Here is a 21,279-nt window from a genome sequence, read left to right as displayed (position 1 = left end):
AAAATGTGTTGATATTTTCTTATCCTTGTGTTGATATTATAATGTCATATTGTTCATATTTGTAATACACAATGTTGATATAAAAAAATACTCACGAAAATTATCATATGATAACATAACGATGATATTACCCTTTTGTTGATATTTTGTCCACTATTTATTGAGATTTGTGAGCTTTAATCTCATCCGCTCATTTTAAAATCCAAGGGTGGAGATTTAGTCTTGATTTTGGATTAGGGTGCTATAAGCATTAGAATAGGACCCTACCGCAGTATACCGCAAATCATACCTGTTTGATATAGTATAAAATATTGAAGAATTGAGATTTAGAATTAGGGCAGAATAATGAATTAATGATGGCTGCTACTGCTTTACGAATTATGCCTCTAATCTTTCTTTAGTTTTAAAAATATATAATTTTATAAATAATATATATATTAAAAAAATATATTTATTAACGGTATATACCGCAAAATTACGGTATATACCGTAATTTGCAGTACATGTTGTAATTGCGGTATGATGCGGTATACCGCGGTATATGCAAAATCCATACCTTTACCGTACCTTAATCTACCGGTAAGGTATCATACCGTACCGAAAAGTGCGGTATACCAAAAATTCGGTATTATCGGTATTTCGGTATGTTTGTCAACCCTAATTCCACTATCATTGACATTTGGAGGTTATATAATTCACATAATTATTGAGTTTGTATTTTATATAACACCTACTTTATATCTTATAGTACTATACCCAAAATTGTACGAGTACAAAAGGAGTAATAATTCATTGTCAGTTGTTTCAAGAAGTTACCAAATTTAAGATGAGCTATTCTGGGATAGTTACACCTTACATATAAAATACTTCAAATTGAATTTTTTTAAAAAAGATATTATAAATCATACAAAAAAAATCCTAATTTTGTTTCAAGTTAATTAAATGTTAATAATAAACAATAAACAAGGTGGGTATTAACTTGAAATAAAAATGAAACTTTTTGTTTATATAAACTTAAAACATTTTATAATACTCCCTCCGTTCCAAGATAAGTGACTCATATTCTTTTTTGGGATATCCCAAGACAAGTGACTCATTTCCTTTTTTGGTATCCTCTCTCTTACTTTTTCTCTCTACTTTACTAACTCTCTTACTTTATTCACTTTTAACTTTACTAACAAAACCTCATTTCCTTAAATTCCGTGCCAAAAAGTTTATGGTCACTTATCTTAGGACGGAGGGAGGATCAATTTGAAACATTAATTAAACATTTTGTATGTATATATTATGATTTAATAACCCCGAACTACCCCTCATTGTACATGCTAGTAACTTAGTAGATCTTTTGAACCTTCCCATATATTTTTAGAAGGTTTGTTTGTAACATATAGTTCTAAAATAATATTTCCAAATTCTTTAATTCTAACAAAAAATAATAAAAACTAGGTCTATTTTCTTAGTAAAATCGGGTAGAAAGGGATGGACACAGTGTAGCTATCGTGAACATTGAAGACCAGATTACTAAGAGGTTAGATTTTCGATAATAAAATAAAGAGAACCAAAATTTTGAATTTATATTATACGGGTCATATTCTAATGCTTATAGCACCCTAATTCAAAATCAAGACCAAATCTTCACTTTTAGATTTTAAAATGAGTGGATGAGATTAAATCTTACGAATCTCAATAAATAGTAGACAAAATATCAACAAAAAGGTAATATCGTCATTATGTTATCATATGATTATTTTCGTGAATGTTCTTTTATATCAACATAGTGTATTACAAATATCAACAATATGATATAAGAATATCAACACTAGTACAAGAAAATATCACACGTATTTATTGAGATTTTTACGTGGTTTTATTGAGATTTTTTAATGTATTTGTTGATAAAAATCCTGGTTATCAACATTTACGAAAACTAAAATAAAAAATATCAAATTTCATCATTCGAACGTCGTCGGAACATATGCAATTGAGATCTCGTTGGAATCCTTATAAAATTATCTTTGATTTGATATATTTTTTGCGAAAAAATAATTTAAATCGAGAGAGTTACGTAAATTTAAAGTTTTAAGATGGTTTTAATGAGAGAGAATTGACATTAATACCCTCTAATTTTATTTATTAATTTTCTTAATTAAAAATATAATTCATGTGACATTATTTTTACCACTAGATTAAAGATCTAATGACTAAAATTTAATTTTAATTTAAAATTACTAGTTAGCAATTTGACTCCTCTATATCATACTCCATTTTAAAGATATAATTACGTTTATTTCACTTTTCATTTAGAACTTAGAATATCCACAGCATGGATCCATTCAATTCATAATATCTACTACTCCACAAGACTACATCAACCCACTATTGTAGTGCTTAATTAATTCGTGTTATTAATAACATTAACAATTTTTTGTGGGGTAAAATATTACGAGAGAAGGAATTATTTTATTATATTATATGATCCCTTATTTATTCTCTTCCATGAATAAATAAGATATAAGGTATTACACTTTATGTATTTTAATGCATTTTGTACTATTATTTTTATTTTTTAAAAATAATTTACCTTTCCATATACCTTTTCCCTTTGGAATATGTAACTCACTTTTTAAGAAGGTAAATACATGATATACCTTTTTTATATACTCTCTCCTTGGAGATGCTCTTGGAGAGGTAAATGAAATAGGTATATTATCTATTTACTTTTTTCAAAATGGTTTCAACACATTCCAAAGGAAAATGTATACAGAAAAGTAAATCATTTTTTTAAAAATAAAATACTAATACCAGTACAAAATGTATTAAAAAATATAAAGTGTAATATCTTCTCAAATACTTCATCTTTGGAGAATGGTACTTCATGAATAGAAGACAAATATAGTAGTAGTTAAGAGATTTTACCTTTCCATGATGAAGAGGTAAAGATACCTTTTCAAAATGAGAAAAAAGTATAATACATTCTCAAATATCTCTCCCACTGGAGAATGATTTTTCATAGAAAGTAAATATGGTAATTATATGACTTTACATTCTCAAATATTTCTCCCCTTGGAGATGCTCTTATAGGACAAAAACCCGTATTTACTAAAATATTCTCGTTTATCAGCTTTCCAAGTTGAACGTTGTACTGCATGTGAAGCATCAACAAGAAGGCTGAAGAAATGATAACGCCAAGGTGTCGTTTGACAGGGGAGATGAGCCCGTGATATGGAGTACCAAAATTCCGTCTGTAAAATTTTCTACTAGCGGATTTTGTCCATTGGTATTTTACTGTTGATAGGTAAATCGAAATTCAGATTGCAAAAAGGTTTATTAAACTAATTCACTAATCCGTCCAACCCGTAGATTAGCTATCAATCTTAGCCCACAAATTAATCAAGAAAAAGAACAATCATTATGCATCGTAAGTCTGAAAAGAAATTAGGATATGCACACCTTATTTGTGGTTTTGGCTATGGGATACGTAGTGGTCAGAGTTAAGAAAGGATGAAGAAAATTAAGAAAAATAAACAAAAGATCCTCAGAGAGGGTAATATAGCAAATTATTGGATTTGGACGCTAATTTGAGGTGTAATTTAATCATCCAAAATCAATTGCATTGGATAAATGAAATCTCATAAATTTATTTATCATTTTGCGAATTGCATATATATGGTTGAATGAATGACACAGATTAAGCTGAAAATTGGTGGGGTGGAAATGACAGCTCATGAGTTAGTTATAACCGTTTCTGAGGTTGAGCTAAATATTGGATGCGAAGTTTGCAGGCCGAGCTGCACATAGCACATTCATATATAAGGTGGGAAGAGAGATTTGACAGCTGTGATGTGAAAAGAAGAAGGGCAGAGAGACATTAAGAGTAGAAGGTGTTCTACATTATTCTCGTACAGATTATCTCTTGTTCTTGTTTTATTCTTACTAATTCCCTTTGTAATCTGGTAGATCGAATCAAATAAAGAATATCTCCTTTCGGCTTACGCGTAACCATGTAATCGCCCTGTATTGCATTCAAGATTTTCTCAATATTTCCTATGTGAGTTGTAATTTTTTATATAACCCATGTAAATTTAACGTGGAACGTATGTTTTTTGTTGGGGCAAGTCGGACCTAACTGCTTTGGTTCCCTCTGTGTGTGTATACAGGTGGTTGGAGCTAGGTTGGGTCGGTTGATTTATTGAGAACGTGTCAGGGTACGAGGTTGCCCTAATTGTTGGGGCAAGTGAAAGATGTGGGTATTTGGTCTTAGAATTGAATGAGGTAAGTAAATATCTTCATATTTGCCAAATGTACGTTGAGGAATCAACATCCCTAATCATACCAATCAAGATATTTTCCATCTTCATTGCTCCTATATAAGCTCGTTCCCCTCTTTCTCTTCTTAGAAGTTATCTTGAAAAATGGCAAAGAAGATGCATAGCGTGGAGGTGGCGCCATGGCCTACTCTATTCCCTCAAAAATGTCGTCGTGCTTCTCCATACCTGGAGACTATTAGAGAAGGCAGATCAGAAGGCCATGAAGAAACCTCCTTTCTTCGTCTCAATCTCTCTTTCTTCTTCCAAATCATCTTTCATTTTCCCCACGCCTTGCCTCACTGACTACTCTTGTTCAAAAAAAAGAAAATAAGTTTCGATGATTCGTCACCATGGCTGCAGATAGTAATGCGGTTGGATGAGTGTCTCTCTATTATTAGGCAAGCATTAGTGTGTGTGATGATTTGTAGCAACTCGGAAACTGCCTTGTTTTTGTGTGGCAGTGTGTGCGGTGTCATTCTTCTTTTTTTAGCAAGCGATGATGTATCTTCAATTCATCACTTATTTAATTTTATGGTATTTTAATCACTTGTGGTTTGGCTAGAAAATATATATAGATCATGATTAATTATATTGTGAATTGCGTTTCTTGAAGTCTGAAGATAGCAGTAGTATTTCTTCAAGTGTGCTTTATTATCTTGATTGAGTTTTGGTCTCAATGATCTCATTCTAAAACCCTGACTTCCTGTTTCGCCTCAAATTTCAGGCATAATTTAATCTGTTTACGGAGAACTCGAGTTTTTGTCGAAGTTTATTTTCGCAAATAGTTTAATGATCGATCTCTCGCACCCTTTAATTGGAGCATAATAATTGTTTAATTGTATTTGGCTATAATTTGTAACATTGTCATTTGCATCTAATAAATTAACTTTCAACATTCTGATTATTTTTTATTTTTTTGAATTTGAATACATAAATGTTACTCACTCCATTCCATGTTAGTATAGACATTTTTTTCCTGCACAGAGATTAAGAAAAAAGTGTAATATATTAAATAAAAGGATTAATAAATTAAAGTAGGGGTCATTTTATTTGAAAAGTTCTTTCATAAGAGAAAAATCAAAATAGAGCAATAGTTCATTTTATTTGCGTACAAATTACCTTTTCTATTAAAATCAAATGTCATTTTAATAAGTCATTTTTAACCATGTACGTTGGCATTACAACTGACACATCAGTTTCAGTTTAAAGAAAATTAATTTTGAAAGAAAAATAATAGTAAAAAATATTAGTTGGCGCACAAAACATACTAGTTGGAGCACAACTAATATATTTTGTATTATAGACTGATACATTTTGTATTGATAACTGAAAAATTCTCATTTTAAAATTGTTCTGAAATAATTCATCTTCCAGAGTCCTATGCAAATATTCCTTATCAATAGACCATCAGCAATCTATCGACAAATTGAGGGGCAATAGATTTTGTATAATTGATAACTGAAAAATTCTCAATTTAAATTTGTTCTGAAATAAGTCATCTTCCGAAACCTATACAATAACAAATTGACGATAGCAATATTTCGTATAGAGATCCCAATATCCCATGACTCCAATAAAGCATGAAAAAAGGCTTCAATAGATGAAGAGGAGAGTGAGCCTTTTGGGCTTTATTAAAGTCAGGCTTATGATCAATAGATGAAAAAGAGAGTCGACTTGGGCTTAATAAAATTAGTCCCAAGTCCCAACCCTTACAAATCAAACATGTATACTTTTTGTAGAAAGCTTTTCTTATAGTATTATGTTACAAAGAGATTTCTTATTACCCAGTAAATAGGGTACTTTAATTTGTTATATTTATCGGGGGTATTAGTATCTTTATAGATTAGTGGCATTTGCTCTTTTGAATCGGTTAGAATATTCGACATATGGAGCTAGTTTTACCTTTCATATATTAGTACTCTAGCTCTAACCAAGTTGTTTATATGCAGATTATTGCACTTCGAAAATAGTTGCCGTGAGTACTTGCCGGAAAGAAAAAGTTTAATTAGTAGAACAATCCCCATTTTACCAACCAAATGATTAAAAATTTTAAAATAACCAAAGCCAACTATTCGCACACAATAATGAATCTTAATAATTACTAGTACTGTAGTACATGGTTTAGATACATGCAGCTCTCACATTTCAAGTCCTGTCCTATTATCTTAAAAGCATATGTCAAGCACCATAAGTTTAGAAATTATTGAAAAACTTTTTAGGTGTAAGACAGATAAATTCATCTGGCAAGGCAATTCATTATCATACAAAATGACAACGCAAAAGTGCCCCATTCGAAATTATATATAAACGATTAACAACTCAACAGTAGTTTATAAGCAATATAAATAAATATTATCTGACAATCATTAGAGCTTAATTAAGATAATATTAAATAATAATTACAGCACTTTATTGATATGTTTGAAGTGTTGTAGTACTATATACCATAGTGGATTCGCATATGAGCACAAGCATATTCAATCTACATCTTTTTCATAGATTAATTATTTTCTTGATAAATATGATTTTTATTGAAAATTTGTAGGTTGAGTGCTAAAGCAACTATGCCACCTAAGACCAATAATATATAAGTGTACAGGGAATCGCTTTATTGTTACCTTATATGACGCAGCCTTTAAGTAAATAATTAAATTGCTGTAATTATAAGGTGGCAATCTTTTAAAAAGAGTAAAAGAAATGCTAAAATTAATTTATTTCTGAGGCGTTATAGAAGTTTATTATATTTAGAGTACAAATTTTAAGAACAATTTCCACGGCAACTACACAGAGCGCTGGGTGTAAAATATTAAAAAAACACAGTAATAGTATCATATTTTGTTGATATAATATAAATAAATCGAGTAAAAACAACAACAATTAAATTGAAAGTTGAACTGATAGATTCAAAAAAACAACTACTACTACTAGCGGACGCAGGATTTTTATGCTGGGGATCCAAATTACATTAACGATAATTGCATATTTTTTAGTGTCGACGATTATAGAAACAACCCGAGACATTACGAAGCTGCGAGAGAGATAAATAGTTTGAGATGCATTTTTCCCCTTTATGTGTTGCTTCATATTTATCATTTACAGTTTCTCTTCTCCGATACATTTTATATTCCCTCCGTCCATAAAAAAATAATCTCATCTAGACAAAAGTAAGAGAGATGAGAGAAAAAGAAGATAAAGTAGAAGAGGAAAAGTAAAAAAATAAGAGAGAAAATGTGAAAAAATGGATAAAGCATGAACCAAAATAATCTCATCTAGACGAAAGTAAGAGAGATGAGAGAAAAAGAAGATAAAGTAGAAGAGGAAAAGTAAAAAAATATGAGAGAAAATGTGAAAAAATGGATAAAGCATGAACCAAATTGATCAAGAAATGCCAGCAAAGAGACTCGAACATACAGTCAAGTGCTTACATAACCAAATCACAAGCCAACTAAGCTAACTAAATACTTGAAAAATGCTTTCTAATTGTCCATAATATGGGAAATAGAAAAATGGGTGGGGTTCAAGGAACCCCCATACCCCCACGTAGGTCCGCCCCCGACTACTACAGCAATGCAAAAATACTCTTATAATTAAACACTAATCATCATGATGATACAAATAATGAAGTGGTTCAGTTTCAGCCACAAAAGGCTTTCGCTATAATTATACCACTAGTTTAATTTCTGATCTGTTGCTTTCTTGGGAATTAATTACGCTTATATACGACCAACGGTTGGAACTTGAAATTCCTATATTCGTTTGAGTTGGGAAAATGAATTATACACTACTACACTCCAGTAAAAATATATGCATTTCATTTTTTAAAAATTATCTCAATTTATTACATATACATCAACTTATTTATAACTTATATCACCGTTAACATTATTATTAATATGGGTCTCAGTATCCACTGACACTACTTTAATTATTTTTCTATTCCTTTCTCTTAATTTAACAATTTTATTTTAATTCTCGGGACATATCAATTATTAAACTATCTTTCAAAAGAAATTACTATTAAACTATGTCAACCTATTCATATTTAACATAATTTAGTTATTTCGGTTTAAGATTTTACTTATCTTGGATCAAAATTAATTCATCTTCAATTAGAATTTACTAGTTAAAATCCATATTAAACAGAGATGCAGCTGAGGCTGTGGTCTTTCATATTTAATGTTATACCCCATAGTAATTGAAACGTACATATCAATAAATGTGAATGAACAATGATTGACATAATTTCCTATAATATCCATTAATCCAGCATGTTAAAAAATGTAAAGAGCCAAAATTAGTGACGAGGGTGGGACCACGCAAGCGAAGAAAATGGCCACTGACCTATATTGGTCGGCTATAAATTATTTCCAATTAATTATTAGTTAATCCGAGGCGGCCTCAGAAATTAATCTTTAATCATGCATAAATTAATCTTTAATCATGCATTATTCCATGCATCCCCCACCATAAATACCAAACCCCTCTCCACAGTCACTCCCATCACACACCTGTATCAACATTCAACACAGTAATTGCTGCTTAGAATCAATAATGGTGAAGGATGTGGAAGCAGTGGAGCCAGCGGCGGAGTACTCCGCCAAGGACTACCACGACCCGCCGCCGGCTCCGCTGTTGGACTTGGACGAGCTGACCAAGTGGTCCTTCTACAGAGCCCTGATCGCCGAGTTCATCGCCACCCTCCTCTTCCTCTACGTCACCGTCCTCACCGTCATCGGCTACAAGTCCCAGAGCGCAACCGACGAGTGCGGCGGCGTGGGCATCCTCGGCATCGCCTGGGCCTTCGGCGGCATGATCTTCATCCTCGTCTACTGCACCGCCGGGATCTCGGGGGGCCACATCAACCCGGCGGTCACGTTCGGGCTCTTCCTGGGCCGGAAGGTGTCGCTCATCAGGGCGGTCATGTACATGGTGGCGCAGTGCCTCGGCGCCATCTGCGGCGTCGGCCTCGTCAAGGCCTTCCAGAGTTCTTACTACAACCGCTACGGCGGCGGGGCCAACACCCTCAGCGACGGTTACAACAAAGGCACCGGCCTCGGAGCCGAGATTATAGGCACCTTTGTTCTCGTCTACACCGTCTTCTCCGCCACTGATCCCAAGAGAAATGCCCGCGACTCCCATGTTCCAGTAAGTAATTAATTAATCATTTCTTTAGTTTCATATTGTACTGATGATTGATTGGTGGATAATGAAGGTGTTGGCTCCGCTTCCAATTGGGTTCGCGGTGTTCATGGTTCACCTGGCCACCATCCCCATCACCGGCACCGGCATCAACCCTGCTCGGAGCTTCGGTGCTGCCGTCATCTTCAACAACGAAAAGGCCTGGGATGACCATGTAATTTTTCATCACCTTCTTTAAAGTTTAAATAAATTTCATATGTTGAGTATGATTATTAAATAGGAGTAATTATTGGTGTGTTTGTATATGTGCAGTGGATATTCTGGGTGGGGCCATTTATTGGAGCTGCGATTGCTGCAATCTACCATGTATTCATCTTGAGGGCAGGGGCCCTGAAAGCTCTGGGATCATTCAGGAGCAATGCCTGATTTATCATAATAAAATGCCTATTCTCTGTCATTATCAATGTGTACATATTTTCTTCTCCATGTATTGGATTCTTCTTCCTTTTTTTCTTTGTTTGTAATTCCAGTGTATTGCTCATCATCCTCTTTTTTCTTTTAATTCAAGAAAAATGTTTGTGTATTTTACACCTTGCTATCTCGTTTCGGATTTATGACATTTAATTTGATCAACAAATGATGGTCCAAGATATGTTGAGTATGACATGGAAGCTAATTATTACACCTTACAATATGGAGTATTTTAGAATTTGTCTAATTAATGGCCACGCATAATGCTATAATTAAAAATAACACTACTACTTAATTACTCCTTTTTTGTTAAGGACATTTTTTTCAACATGGAAAATAAGAAATAGACGTTAATGTGTTATGTGGAGATATAATAAAATAGGAGAGAATATAACACTAATGAAGAAGAAATTTGTAACTTGTCAAAAATAAAAATGATATTCTATTATAATGGACATTCCAAATGAAAAAAACTGACTCTATTAATGTGGAATGGGGGCTGTAATTATATAGAATTGTGATAAACGACTAATGAAAATGATAAGTAAAATGGTCACAATAATTGTGACTTAATTATGAAGTGGTTTGGTTACGTAACTTCCACCGAACCGCATTTGACATGATTGAATATCAAAATGGCATGTATGTGTTGTCATAAGTACAGTCGTTTGATAAAGTATAATATTAATAGGCTAGAAATAATTGGCAATTGTTTGTGCAAAAAATGTTTGGATTAGGAATAGTCGATGTGTCGATGCATTGTTTTAGTTTGCTTATTTATTGTAAATGTTATCCACGAGTCAACTTCCATATGGCATCAGAGACAGAATGATTATTCATTTGATTAAATAAATTGATGGCTAAGAAGCGAATTTTTTGGGAGTTAAAACCTTTGTGGTGGGGGGACGCACTAAAGTTAAATATACACATTAAATTAATTTATCAACTAGTCTTTATCACAATAAAAAGTTGCAGGTACACATACACATCATTATATGTCGTTTTCATAGAGTCATTAACCTAATCCTTCTTATCTTGTCCTTGATTATTTATTCATTTTTCTGCGGCTAGTAATGGTTTAGCCGTTGGCTTTCCACCTAAAAGAAATTTCATAAGATGACATTTGATCAAGAAATAATGGCATAATGCATAAAATTAGATGGTTTGTTTTCACAAACCATGAGATAATGGGCCTTTTATTAGGCCCATCTGCCATAATATTTGGATTGGCCCCCTTGTTTATTTCAGCCAAAATAATTCATACTAATAGTAAATACAGTACTATCTACGAAAGTAATGTACCACAAAAAGCTGACTCATATACAGCTTCATTAAAAATTCAGTAAGCATGACGAATACTATTAACAAATTCTTGATTTAGACATTCTTAGGAATCATTCTTTGCGGCGTTGGTAAGAAGTTACTAACAAATTAGGGTTTGAGTCATTTAGTGTTCATCACCTTGGTGTGTATGAATTTTAACCCTCAAAAATAAAAACATTGTTTATCTATATATTATTAAGCATGTGTAACTGGATTATGTAATTGAGGAGTAAGTTTTTTATGGAATAATCCTTCGTGAAACAGAAAAAGGTAGAATTAGATCAAAGTCTTTTCTTGGGCATATGATGGACCATAATGGACGGACTCTTTATCTTAGCGGACCTTAACTCTTCTTAAACATATCAAATTAACTTTGCAAATGGAAAACTCTCTCCATCCTATAAAAATAGATAATTTTGAGATCATAAGATTTTTAATGTATAATTAATATTATGTTGTTATGGTTAGATCCTAAAACTCTTACTACAATTTTGCTCCATATTTTCGAAACACCAAATCATTTGTTATATTATTTTATTCATTTCTACTTGAATTAGTTAGTAATAGGATTTTAGAAACCAAACTAAAATTTGAATCATCTAAATAGTGAAAGATAGCTACTACAACACACAGTTTAATATGGATTGATCTCTCACTCTCTTACTGTAACATATAACCATCAAACAATGAGGCCTTAATTCTAGTGCAAGCTTAATATTATTTCTCTTTCCTTCATCACTTGAGCACAGCCAGCATATTCTATATTGATCTAATTCGCACTCCATTGAGACCTTGTCTAAAACTAGTGAGCTGTCTATATTAATTAAAGAGGCAAAATTAAAATAATCAATTTTGATAAAGTAAAAGTTCATTCTAAAAAATATACTAGTACTAATAATCATGGTCATCCATGTCCAAAATTTCCTACTATTATATTTTCTTTTTAATAAATACTGAAAAAGGAAAATATAAATTTAAAAAATTTGAAATTACGTTGAACTCCGCATCTTAGCGTCGTTGCTTCTCCTAGTATAGTAGTTGTATTTTTAAATTATCCTTTTCAGTTTTGATACTATGAACTCCGAAAATCTGTAAAGTAGAATATACTGTAGATTTTTAAAAGCGTAAAATTGACTCTTTTCTAGTGGAGTATAAAATTGGCTAGAATTAATACATTCATTTTTATCGTGACTCTCCCTCACAAACACGTATCTAGCCATCTAGGTGTGTAAGAGGGGGCAGTGATTTATGGTATAGCATGCGTTTGCAACTTTTAAAAAAATTGGATCTAAATAAAATGTAATAATTGTGAGAATACACTTTGTTTCGAAAATGGTGCAGCAGTCGCATCTTATAATTACACTCCACATCTACATACATTTATTTTTCTTAATCATCTTCTCCATAATTTATAACAAAAAATATAATATAGGATCATGATGACATTTTCAACTTTGAGAAATATACTTTATTTGTTATTGCACCACGACAATATATTTCAACTAATCGAGAAATATATATACGTATTAGGAGTACTATTATAAGGTTCTCTTCGCAAATATCGCTTGGGAACTTAGAACTATATCAATCCTTAATTGATTAATAGATGTGGACATAACAAAATACACTCCGTATTAGTTATTGAGGGAGTACAACTAAATGTCATTCTATAATTGATGATCCTTCATGTTCTTGATTAATTAAACAGAAAACAAGTTTGAGGATAATGATTTTCAAAACTCTTTTGAGCAAAAGATTAGTAATATATAATTATGTCTATAGTTTTATCTACTATGTATGGCATACGCTATGAGCACAATAGAATAACTGATTAACCTAATTGAGTAGGAATACGATTTTAATTGGGATTGTGAGTCGTTGAACCAAATATAATGTCAATGATAGCCGACTTGAAATAGCACATTGATTATACCCTACTAAGAAGTAAGAATTGTGATTAGTTGAATCAAATATATAATTCTCGCTTCAAAAATTTTAAGAATATGTCACGAAAAGTGTGATACTATTAACTTCAATTCCCATAATATTTTTTTCAAATAAATCAAACTCCTCCATAATTTGCAACCTCTATATAAACCACAACTCCATATCCAAAAACACTAATCCCATTACCCAAATCCATAGAAGAAACACTCAATGGCTCCATTGTTGGCCTTGGCGCTCATTTCGTTCCTATCTCTTTCCACCAATGCCGAAGATCGGGCTCACGGCCTAAGCAGTGAACCTCCCGTCGCAGTCACCCCAAAGGCATTCACATTTTTCCACCCGGATGGGAGCGGAACTAACCCGTGTGACCTGTCACACTGTTCCACATTGCCTCAAGCAGCGACCGTGAAGCCACAGAGCCCCACCAAGGGCAGCCACGGGCTGGGAGCCGGTGGCATTGCCAGCATTTCCCTAAGTTTATTGTTGGCCCTCGCAGTCGTGGGAATGGGAGTTTACTATGTGATGAACAAGAGGAAGGCTAACCTCGACAGAGCCAAACAACAGAAGCTTACTGAGGTTTGAGATGGAACCATTTTGCAGCTTTCTCAGCTTCCAAATTCTACTTCTCTGCTGGCTCCTATAAAATTCTAGATCTAGACTTTTTTCATGTATTTTAGTATGATTAATGTTTTCAGATACAAATAAAATGCAAATCTGTAATGTTATACATTTACTCATGCATTAGTATATAGACTAAAGTCTAATATAGAATAAATGTAGGAAGACGGCAACATGCCCAAATCATGACCTGCATTAAGGCGATCACAGCCACAGGAGCTATACCAATATAATATATTGGAATTTATATCTCTTCAATCTAAGAAATGACCAGAGGTGCGGCTCACACAATGTAGAATACAGGTGGAACGTCCACGGAAAACACAATGGGGCCAATCGAACATTAAAACAAACACATTAGATAGGAACAAAAGACTCTTGTATTCGGAAAAAAATGTACATATGCTACACGACACATCCATACTCATCCACCCAGTAAAGATTTTCCAGGAAGATTGAGAAAGCAAAAAACTAGCTGGAGCTTGGGAGATGGAAGGACCCATGGCAGTTGCCATCTTATTATAACCAAGAAAACCTCTGCAACAGTTGCATAGCAATAGCAAGGGAGCATTCCTACCATCCATGTGAGCTTAGATACTCAATAATTGGTCCAAATGTGCTATCCACAGATTTATTCCAAATGTGTGCAAACTCTTGGCGAGACTTCCGCCCAAAAATAGGCTCCGTTGGCTGAAATTAAAGCAGAAGCTCAAGTCACTGAAAAGCAATAGAATTACTAATAACCATGAGATGTAGAGTAGCTAACAAGGTAAAAAAAAACATGTTTTGTCAATGATTCCCCAACTGGCACTCACCCAAGCCCATCTATGCACACATGCATATACTTAATTGCATATTTAGACAAGTCCAAAATCCAACGGGTTGGTAACTTGGTGTACTTAAAAAAATGGATAGCATGTCCAAAATCGTAAAAGAAAAAAATAAAAGTGGCAAGTATTTACCTGGTCAAATGACGACGTGTAACTTATATAACAATTCTAGTCACACTTTTGGAAGTTAATCAAATTAAATTTCTAAACTTCGTAGTTAAATGATAATTTAATACTCCGTACGTGTTTTATCAATCGGGAACTTGTGCCCAAAATCTGTTATTAAAGATGTGAATCCAGCAGATATGAAAATGATTACCATCAATTTTGTGACAGTTCACACACCAAATAAAGTAAGAGAGAGATGTCTTGCAAATATGATTAAGCCAACTACTATCAATCAATGGTTCCTTAAGCCATTTCAAACAAGTCAGAACTGAAGTTAAGGGTCAAAAGTAAAATCATCAAGTGAAAAAAATGATGTCAAGTAATTCAAGATCTTCAATATGTTCAGTGTTTATTGGCGATATCATCAATGAAGTAACGTTCAATCTGAAAATAAAGTGCAAAGCCCCAAAAATTAAAGATAGATAACTGTCAGTTTTATCTTTGAAGTTTGAAGGTGTTAATGTTATAATTTTTCACTAAGATCAACAAGAAGTAGCATTCCTTCTATAAGAGATTAAAGAATGAAGCCATACAACAAACATTTAGAAGGGAAAACCATTCGTGGAAGTATTTGACTATCAAAGTATTAACTCCCATCATTAAAGTTCAAAGGTAATCTGGTGGATTCAAGAACAGTCTCCACAAAAGTCATCAAGAAGTAGCATCTAATGGAACTAGGGCGTTACGTCCCCAGATGAACACCACCAAATTCAAAATTAAGTTCAGAAAGGATCAGTATTCGATTCCACCACTTGAATACAAAGTACAAACCCAACAAGAAAAAAATCTGGAGAGAGGAACTAGAGGAAATAGAGAGTGAAACAACAAACTCGCCTATTTTATCAAAAAACAATAAATTGCAATGGTTTTTTTTTTTTTTTGTGTTTTAAGAAGTTTATACATATTATTTTAGTTCACCAAATTTGGTGTGATTCAAAGGATACAACCATCAGTTTCCCTCAAAAGAGAAATGAATAACCATCAGTTTGTTTTGCAAATATGTTAGACTAGCATGCATTATTTCCTCATCAAAAGGAAAGTCTCACCGACAGAGAACTTAAGGACCTATTTCACATGCCACAAACCCGCTCAAGAAAAAAATAAACCTTGCAGAGTATGTATGAACGGCTTGTCTAGCATGGAATCCTCTATTTTTTTTTAAACATATCTTATTCCTTTTTCCAAGTTGGCTAAATCCATGTGACTTTTTTGTTTAGTACTCTCTCTCTTGCTTCCTTTTTCATATTTGAAGTGACACAAGAGGGTCACATGCAGGTAGCCTTGTCTACATAAGCCTAGGGAACTCCAGGGCATTATCCACTTTAGTACACACACATAATGCAGCTAAATATTATAAAACCCTTGCACTGCCATTACCACATGGATACTTTTCTCTCCTTTGATCCAATTCATAAAAATTCTTGAGACCATATATAAACCTTTTTATGTGATCAGGAGGATCTTCAATATAGCCATTTCATTGTGATCAAATGTCCTAATTTCAGTCGGATGGCCACTTGTATCAAATATGAATTATGATAGACTTGATACTTTGTAACAAATTAATATCTTGGATGCTGAATGTTACCAATCCAACACAAGCATATATCTTCATAGAAAAGATTGATAACCGTAGAAGAAGGTATAGTTTATCTCCTACTCAGGAACAAATCTGAACTATAATAAAGGTTGCTCCCTCTGTGTAAAAATCTTTACTAAAAGGCAGTAAAAAACACAGATGATAACTATAGCCTATAGCAGTGATGTTAAGTAGTGGATGGCGGAGGCAGTTAAACTTGCCGCCTATAGGCCCTATAGGTGTCAAGTTTATTTTGTAGCAACTAGTAATTAAAGAATTTAATGCAGCATTGTGGAAACCAATAATCATACAATTAACAGTGGTCGTTCCATTTCACGCACCAGCAAGCAAGCAATATTATAGGTTGACAAACATTGTACCTATGCTTTCCCATAGCTGGAACTGGACGTTATTAGTCATATTTTCTAAATAAATGGAATTTACCACAACCTTGAGATTCCATAAAAACTAGCAGATGTAGCTTCTTTGGACCATGACCAAAGACTGTATGCATAATTAGTGAAAGAACCATTTGTAGTACTAATAACAATGACACAAAGTGACAAAACTCAGTTTTTCCTTCTATAAATTTGAACTACATCTGACCTCGCTCTCGCTCTCGCTCTCCCTAGTCCCCACCCCCTATATCTATGTGTGTATAAGGCAAGGAATTAGCCGAAATATGGTGGTATCTCCCATTTATAATTTTTCAAAGAAGAGCAATGAATAAAAAAAACAAGAGTTATTTGTAAGTTTGTAGCTCCAAGATCAATTTTCCAGAAGTAGAGCCAATCCACTCAAGAAAGGAAGTCAATTGGGGCACTTAGTCAACTATCTCAATCAAGAACACACATATATGTTCAGCAATTGGCACAACCAACCACTTCAATCATTCCAGCAACTCATAAAAATCCATTGGAACTAGTCAACAATAGAATTACCCGAGGCTCATAGTGATTAATTGATTTATAGATGCTTCTACGCTGCTCAAAAACCACGGCCCCGGTTAAGAGGCTCCCTAGCGCCGCGCCCAATAGACGCTCCTGCGCAGAAATCAAAATGCAGAAACAATACGCATGAAAACTATACACAAATTGCCCGACTCCATGCGACACTTTTGATAAAAAAGAATAACAAGGAGAAAAACCTGAGCTAGAACGCTGATCATCGTTCCAAGGTATTGGGATTTGGGATTTGGATAGGAAGAGGAATACCTGTTACTGTCTTGATCGTAAAATAGGCTTTGGGTAGGGACCAATGGGCCAAGCCCAATACAATTGTTCATTTCATTTTTCACATCAAATAATGTGTTTTTCTTCTAAATATTTTAAAACACCACTTTACCAATTAATTAAGTTGCTCGGCATCATTCTAATCCAAGAATCAATAACCTGTTTAAATTAAATTTAGCCAAACACACTCTAGATTTATACGAACAATGGATTGGTCTGATTTGCAGAAGATGTATCCATAAGTTTTGTAACAGCCCGCCATTTTAGGGTATAATAAATGCGGCGACTGCTACCTAGGCAGACTTAAAAATAACACAACATAGCCTAAGGTTTAACTTAAAGGGATTTGACCAAAGTATTAAATGCACTATTAAAGCAATAGGTCAACAGCTTAATCAAGAAAATAATAATGAATATATATTATGGAATATGCTCAAAAGGCAAGGGTTTAATATAAATCCAACAAAACGCATTATGTCTCAATATTCTAAGCAATAATGAAATAGTTCAAAAACGATGATACTAAGTTTCATGTTTAGCGGAAGCAACTAAGAGAAAAGTGAAGAAAATGTATAAAGACACAACTCCACTTGATGTTTCAAACAATCATATCATTATTCAATTTAATAGCTCAACACCGCCACCCGCCCGTCACTGCTCAACCTGCACATAGAGAAAACACATGCAAGGCTGAGTATTTTAAACATACTCAGTAGACTCATGCCAAAACGTTTTAATTGTTATGCCACCCTTACCATAGTGAACTCGAGTTTTGCATTTATTTAAAGAATAGCATCGAGTATCACAAAAATATTTCATAGACTGGCCAGTCAAACAATACCTCGCATTTTCTCATCAATCAACAATATCATGGTGCGACGAAGTGTGGCCACACTTTCGCCCACGAGACCGGCCGACTAGTAAGGACGGCTCCCGATCTCCCGTGTACACTAGCCTGATAGGGTTTGCGGCCCTACTCAGACCCGAATTCGTTTATATAGCCCTATAGCCTAATGGAGCGTACTCACAAACTAGGCATCAGGCACACATAATATCCAAAACAATCACAGGCATGGCATAACAGTTTAATCCACCCTTATTTCTTCACTTTCATAAATTTGCAACATAAATGAGTTTAAGAATAAAGCCCACCTCGATTCCTAGATCACAAGTATGTTCTTCTTCTTGCTATCACTCCGTGAGCGCGAGTTATCACTTTTAATTTATGTATTACAAGTAAGTCTCAATCATTGATCAAAATCATGCATGTTCCCACGTTTTCCCTTTTTCCCATCGATTAGTTTTAATATCACCATTCAAAATCAAAGTACGATTATCATATCGCTTTTACTCGCACAACACTCCAGATTTATCATCAAATCGTGTCACGCATGAGTGTTTTCAAAACACACCCACACACACACGCGCGAACACACACATCAACACACACACACGGTTTCACAAACACACACATGTGCATCCCATTCATCAATTAATTTCCTCATCACTCAATCTAAATGCATGTGGACTCAAGAACACCGATTAATCGGTAGATGAAGAAAAGATCAAAATAAAAATACCTTTTTCGATAGAATGAACGGTAGAAACAAAGTAGTAGCCTTGATTATTCAAAGATTCTTGAATTTCAACTTCAATTCTTCTCCAAAAGATGAAGAAATATTGGAGAAAGTAGAAGAAAATTTTGAGAGAGTGAACGACGTGAGGGAGAGGGGGGCGATTTTTGTGATGCTAGGGTTTAGGTTCTCACTTTTATATTTATAGAGTGCAAGATTTAATCCCACAATTAATTAAATAAAAGATTTGAGGAGATATGGTGGTTGTAGTTGGCGAAAATTTGGAGAGAAAAATAGGGGAGTTCGAATTTTAGGCTATTTATTTAGCCTATAATTTAATTTGAATATTTCACAGAGTAGGATAAAATATCACCGGGCAGAATAAAATAATAAACTCCCCAATTAATATGAAATACGCGTGATTTTTGAATCTCTACCCAAGGATTCAAATTAAAATCCTAATTAAAATAGGATATGACAAGATCTTCTTAGATATGGTAATATATGCTAGAATATTTATATTTATTCATGGAAGAGAATAAATAAGGGATCAAATAATATAATAAAATAATTCCTTCTCCCATAAATAGGAGATTTTCGAAAATCTCCATATTATAAAGTGGGTTTCGAAAATTTCATAGAGAAAATAAGGAATAATCGGACTTTGGATTTAATTTGGATAAATATCCCAAGAGAATAATCAAATCCACGAAAAATAGAATTCCTCTCCAATAAATCATGAGGGTATTTATGAAAATCTTATTTAATCTCACTCATCCCTTAGGAAATAATTCGCCACGGTATATTCTACCCCGCATCACAATATTCACATAATCGCATCACAAAATCCACCATTTTTAATTCCACCTCATATTCACAGCACATTGACCTTTCAACAGTCACACCATAATTTTTAAATATTGACTATTCAATAGCCACGTCATATAATCACAAGTTTGACTATTTAATTCAAACTCAACTTCATATTGCAATTAGGTCACAAAGAATCATGCAATAAATTACTCATTATTTACTTCACATACTTCATAGCATTAAAAACATTTAATGCAAAAAATTTATGTCTCGAAAATTAGGATCTGAAAAAGGGGATGTTACAAGTTTGATGTAATCTCTAATTTTTTATAGGCTTTTGCTAATATTTATTTTCATTATTAAGTGTTTCATATATGATATATTATTTTCATACACCACAGCACCACAGTCCACACACAAACTATACACTACACAAGCATACATAGACTTCATATCCGTTTTACCGAAAAAAAGGATTTACAATTCCTTCAAATTTAATTCCGTAAAATTCTAATTCTACTTTAATTTCAATTTCGTGTACTGAACTGATTCTGGGTTATTTTTTCTTTTAGCAAGAATCAAAATTTTTAATCATATTCGAGTATCTTTTGTTGCCTTTCAATATTTAATTTTGCATTTCTAATAAATTTAATTTACTTTTAAGTATTTTTAGTTTTAGTCATTTTAATTTCAAGTCATCAATAATTTAATTCACACTGTTCAATACTTTCTTCTTTCTAACTAAGTTGAAGTATTTATTTTTAAAAATAAATCCATTCATTTTTACTTTATTTTATCATATACTTAAATATTTTCTCGTATTTTATTTTATTTTCATTTGATCTATTTAAAATAATTTATTTATGTTTGCCTAAAAGAAGAAGAGATTATTTAAAAAGATAAAAATATATTTTCAGTATATAGGAAAAAATTATATTTAGTTTAGACAAAATTATAGACGTAGAATGCGGTGCAGGGAATGATATTGTTCTGAAATTTTGGATTATAAACAAGATAAAACAAAACTCCCTCTCTGACACCACCATTCCATCCACGTTCTCTCGTCTATCTATCTCACGCGCGCTAACACACGCGTGCGCAGATACTCTACTTTCTGAATAGCTCTTAGATCTTCCATTTTCACAAACAAAGCTCTCATCTCCCTCATTACTTGTTTTCTACTCTTCTCTCAGATCCCCAACTCTCTCTCTCTCTCTCGTATAGTCAATTACTATTCCACTCACTTTCAAGCTCCAATCCAACAATCAGATCTCATCC

The 21,279-nt window shown here is 33.3% G+C and overlaps 1 protein-coding gene and 1 long non-coding RNA gene across 2 annotated transcripts; both read left to right on the top strand.

The window, feature by feature from the left end:
- The first annotated feature begins 4,166 nt into the window (after positions 1–4,166).
- Positions 4,167–4,896, top strand: LOC125218086. The gene is made up of 2 exons (XR_007175872.1): positions 4,167–4,272; positions 4,398–4,896. It is a non-coding gene; the product is annotated as an uncharacterized LOC125218086 (long non-coding RNA).
- A 3,899-nt stretch (positions 4,897–8,795) lies between these two features.
- On the top strand, positions 8,796–10,029 carry LOC125222960 (aquaporin PIP2-7). Its single transcript, XM_048125872.1, has 3 exons — positions 8,796–9,452; positions 9,520–9,660; positions 9,759–10,029. Exons 1-3 carry the CDS (start codon positions 8,859–8,861, stop codon positions 9,870–9,872), a joined length of 849 nt encoding a protein of 282 aa, XP_047981829.1. The 5' UTR covers positions 8,796–8,858; the 3' UTR covers positions 9,873–10,029.
- The last annotated feature ends 11,250 nt before the right edge of the window (positions 10,030–21,279 follow it).

Source organism: Salvia hispanica, chromosome 4, assembly GCF_023119035.1.
Source record: "Salvia hispanica cultivar TCC Black 2014 chromosome 4, UniMelb_Shisp_WGS_1.0, whole genome shotgun sequence".
Classification (NCBI taxonomy): Eukaryota; Viridiplantae; Streptophyta; class Magnoliopsida; order Lamiales; family Lamiaceae; genus Salvia; species Salvia hispanica.
Note: the sequence above shows the minus strand (reverse complement) of the source record. Positions and strands in the feature narration are given on the sequence as shown.